The sequence below is a fragment of the Anopheles coustani genome, chromosome 3, assembly GCF_943734705.1.
Source record: "Anopheles coustani chromosome 3, idAnoCousDA_361_x.2, whole genome shotgun sequence".
NCBI lineage: Eukaryota > Metazoa > Arthropoda > Insecta > Diptera > Culicidae > Anopheles > Anopheles coustani.
Genome location: NC_071288.1, coordinates 61053768 through 61057631, shown reverse-complemented (window position 1 = coordinate 61057631; position 3864 = coordinate 61053768). Strand labels below are relative to the sequence as shown.

The following is a 3864-nucleotide window of genomic DNA, read 5'->3' as shown; positions in this document are numbered from 1 at the left end:
TTTTGTTCCTGATTTTCTCGACACGATCCTGGATGATGCGGGAAAGTTGAGCTGCCTGCTGTTTACAAAGCTGATCCCCGGTGCGCTGGTATTGACGCCGCAGCATGTTTCGACGGGAGATGAGATGTCGAGTGTGATCGTCTAGGACAATTACCTCTCCCCGTGCGGACACCTCTGGAACACACTCCGCCTCTGCCGAACGGATAGCCTCCACCACGTTCGTTATAGCTGATTCAATAGAAGCTGGAGACAGTGAAATCTCGGTGGTGGTGATTTGCTGGTCAACCAGTCTTCCAAAGCGGGCCCAGTCGACACAGTGGTAGTTTTTCCTCCTAACAGGCGGAGCTCTGCTGGCGTCAAGGTGAACCTTCGTTAGGACAGGGAAATGATCCGAGGTTAGCTCATCCAGGGTGGTGGGTTTGGAGATCTGCAGGTTGGTTAGGAACAGATCTAAAATTGAAGGGAAGCCACGGCTGGGAATAACGGTAGGTTCATCAGGATGTTCAATGATGAACTGTCCATGCTGTGCGACCTCTGCCAAGATGTTTCCATTTTTATTTTGGCGCCTATTTCCCCACAAGCGATGACGGGCGTTCAGGTCCCCTCCGATAACCGAGCGGAAATTGTTGCAGGCGATGATGTTAATGTCGCGACGAAAAACCGCATCCAGATCACCCGTGCACTGTCGAGGGCAGTACACAGATATAATGCGCAGTTCCCCGGAGCTGGTGAAGACCTTAATGCCGACTGCTTCAATGATGGTGGTATTGAAGTGCGGAAGCAACTGATGTTTGATGCCTCGACGAACAACGATGGCTACCCCGCCACCACGTGCTCCGACTCTATCAAGGCGGTGGATGGAGTATTCATCGATGTAGAAGCTGATGTCTGGCTTCAGATGGGTCTCCACGATGAGCGCGATGTCGATGCGATGTAGTTTTAGGAAATCGGCCAGTTGAATCTTTTTAGCCCTCACGGACTGGGCGTTCCATGTGACTACTCGCAGATTACCCATTGAGCATCAGCAGTTCTCCGATAACGGCGAGTTGATCTGCCTTATTGCGGCAAAGGCGGATTTTTGCCAACATTTTTGTGAAGATGCTAAAAAGCTCTTCCATCGTGAACAGTTCACCTTCCGGAGCAGGAGCGGGTGTATCCGAGGCGTTTCTAGCGTTGGCTAGCCGCTGTGCCAAGGTGATGGAGCCAGGTGTAGGAAGCCAAGGCGACGCGGTACTGCTTGGAGCAGAGGGCGGCGTCACTGTGGAAACCGATGTCACTGGGGCTGTGGCTTGTGGCTTACTTGCAGTCTGGCGCTGAGCAGGAGTCTGCGGATGCTGGTGTTTTTGGCGGTTTTTCCTTGCCAGGTTTCTTACTTCTACATATTTAGCACGTTGTGGGCAGTCAGGATGGTCGGCTCGGTGAGTTCCCATACAGTTTGAGCACTTCACCTCTTGCTGTTCATCCATTGCAGGGCAGGTATCAGTAGTGTGTTGTCCAGCACACTTAGCACATCGTGGATTGATTTTGCAGTGGCGTGTACCATGTCCAAACTGCTGGCACTGTTGACACTGGGTAGGACCTTTTTTGCCTCCACGATAGGCCTCCCATCTTACAATAACCTGCTGGATGGATCTGACCGCCTCTAGTGTCTTCAGGGAGCAGGTCCCACGTTTAAGGTGTACGAGGTACAACCTTGAATGGATGCCCTCAGCACGTCTTTTCATCTCAAAAGCCTCGATGACTTCAAGCTGGTATCTTGAGCGGAGTTCCTCGACAATTTCTTCTAGCGGCGTATCAGGAAGACCCCGGAGTACCACTTTAAATGGCCGCTGGTCCTTGGCAGCATAAGAAAAATATTCCGCCTTTCGATGATTAAGGTATGCAATCACACCCTCACGTTCTGCCAGGGATCGCGAGATAATGGAGGTGCCTACTCCACTAATTCGGAACTCCGGCGTGAGACCGCGAGCCTGGAGCTCCGGGCGCAGCTCAGAAATGGGTATTGTCTTTACGACAACGGGTGGTGGTTTGCTAGCTGGGCCCGGGGGCTTTTTAGCATTTTTACCTGCCATTGTAGCGGCAGAATTTGCAGGTGTGTTTTCCGACGGACGGACTTTTGATGATGTTGAAGCTTTGTTTTTCATATCTTTAACTGTGCTTGTCTTCTTCTTCTTTTTCTTCACTTCAATGAAGTCACTTTCGTTGTCTGATGCGACGCTGGTGGCCTCAGAACTGTAGGTGCTGGAACTGCCGGTGCATGTTTCAGTGCTCATTTCACTGACATCTTCCGTCTGGGCCGATGTTTTAGATGTTTTCGAGCGTTTTGACACAATCGAGTCCGAAGAACTTTCGCTCGAGACCTTCCTTCCTCTTTTCTTCTCCTCACCTTTCTTCGGCATAATAAGGCCGAAGGAGGTTAGGGTTCACTTTTTTATTTTTATATCACTTTATTCACTATTATCACTCCACGACGTGTTTACTCGTTGCATCAACCATCAACGCCTATCTATCTACCGGGCATCAACCAACCAACCTAACCAACATACGGGGAAAAGAACGCTTTGGTCGTTTACATTGTTAAATTCCCTACCTGTAGAGCGCGTAGCGTTGGCCGTTTCTAACGCGATGATCAAAACCCATCACTTTTCATGGCCACCACCACCAACGCATGTGTTCGGGTAGAAATGAGCGGAAAAAGCTACATACCTGATATGAAGCAAAATGGTTTGCCCCGTTTAACCTACCAAACTTGCGATGTTACTTCACACATTGAGACACATTGCTTGAGTTAATTTTAAACATTTCTTTCGTTGTTTTCCAGCCATACTGTGAAATTACGTCCATTTAACCATTTAACTACTGAAACTGAACTGAAACCAACTGGCATGGGCACTGAATGTAGTGAAATAAACCTTTATCACACGATTTTGTCGCCCTGAAAAGGACGGTTTTTGTGACGGTGAGATCTTCGGCGGGGTTTGTGAGCGCGACACGGTGCCGCGCGGCGGGGTGAGCACGAGAGAGCACGCCTTATGCCTTCTTTTCCGTCTTCTTCGGCAACAGCACGGCCTGAATGTTGGGCAGCACACCACCTTGGGCGATGGTCACACCGGAAAGCAGCTTGTTCAACTCTTCGTCGTTGCGGATGGCCAGCTGCAGATGGCGCGGGATGATGCGCGTCTTCTTGTTGTCACGGGCGGCGTTACCGGCCAACTCGAGCACTTCCGCGGCCAGATACTCCATCACGGCCGCCAGATACACCGGTGCGCCGGCACCGACGCGCTCGGCATAGTTACCCTTGCGCAGCAGACGATGAATACGGCCGACCGGGAACTGCAGACCGGCACGATTCGAGCGGGACTTTGCCTTTCCCTTCACTTTACCACCCTTGCCGCGTCCAGACATTTTCGATTGTTTAACGAGAGGGATACGTGGTGCTCACTCGAAGAGGTTCTCTTTCAAACTTTTTTTTTTTTTTTTTTTTTTTTTTTTTTTTTTTTTTTTATTAAAGAGATTTTGCGCCTTAACGGCGACATTCATCTCTATCTTAAATTAATGTTACATATTAGGGGAATGTTTGGAATCATGGGATAGTTCAAGGATAGGAATGGGTGGGGAGGGGAACAATATTGCCTTAATTTAAATTTAAGATTAGGTTTGTTTTTCATTTTTATTTATTCTTTCCTTTCTGTTAAATTTCTTTATATATTTTAATTTCTTTCAAAAATTGTATGATGTTGTCTTCGCTTGTGGGGTCGTTGCTGAGGGCGGATTCTAGGTTTAGTGGGATGTTGAATTGCTGTCTAGCTGTAGTATGGGCTCTGCATTCAACTATGATATGATTGACGGTGAGCTGGCATCCAC

At 49.0% G+C, this 3864-nt stretch overlaps 1 protein-coding gene across 1 annotated transcript; it reads right to left on the bottom strand.

The window, feature by feature from the left end:
* Window positions 1–3030: 3030 nt before the first annotated feature.
* LOC131264500 (histone H2A) lies at window positions 3031–3405 on the bottom strand. The gene has a single exon (XM_058266799.1). It carries the CDS (start codon window positions 3403–3405, stop codon window positions 3031–3033), a length of 375 nt encoding a protein of 124 aa, XP_058122782.1.
* Window positions 3406–3864: the final 459 nt, after the last annotated feature.

Bases quoted from the DNA above. Each gene is read 5' to 3' on its own strand.
- LOC131264500 (XM_058266799.1), bottom strand. From the start codon at position 3,405: ATGTCTGGACGCGGCAAGGGTGGTAAAGTGAAGGGAAAGGCAAAGTCC.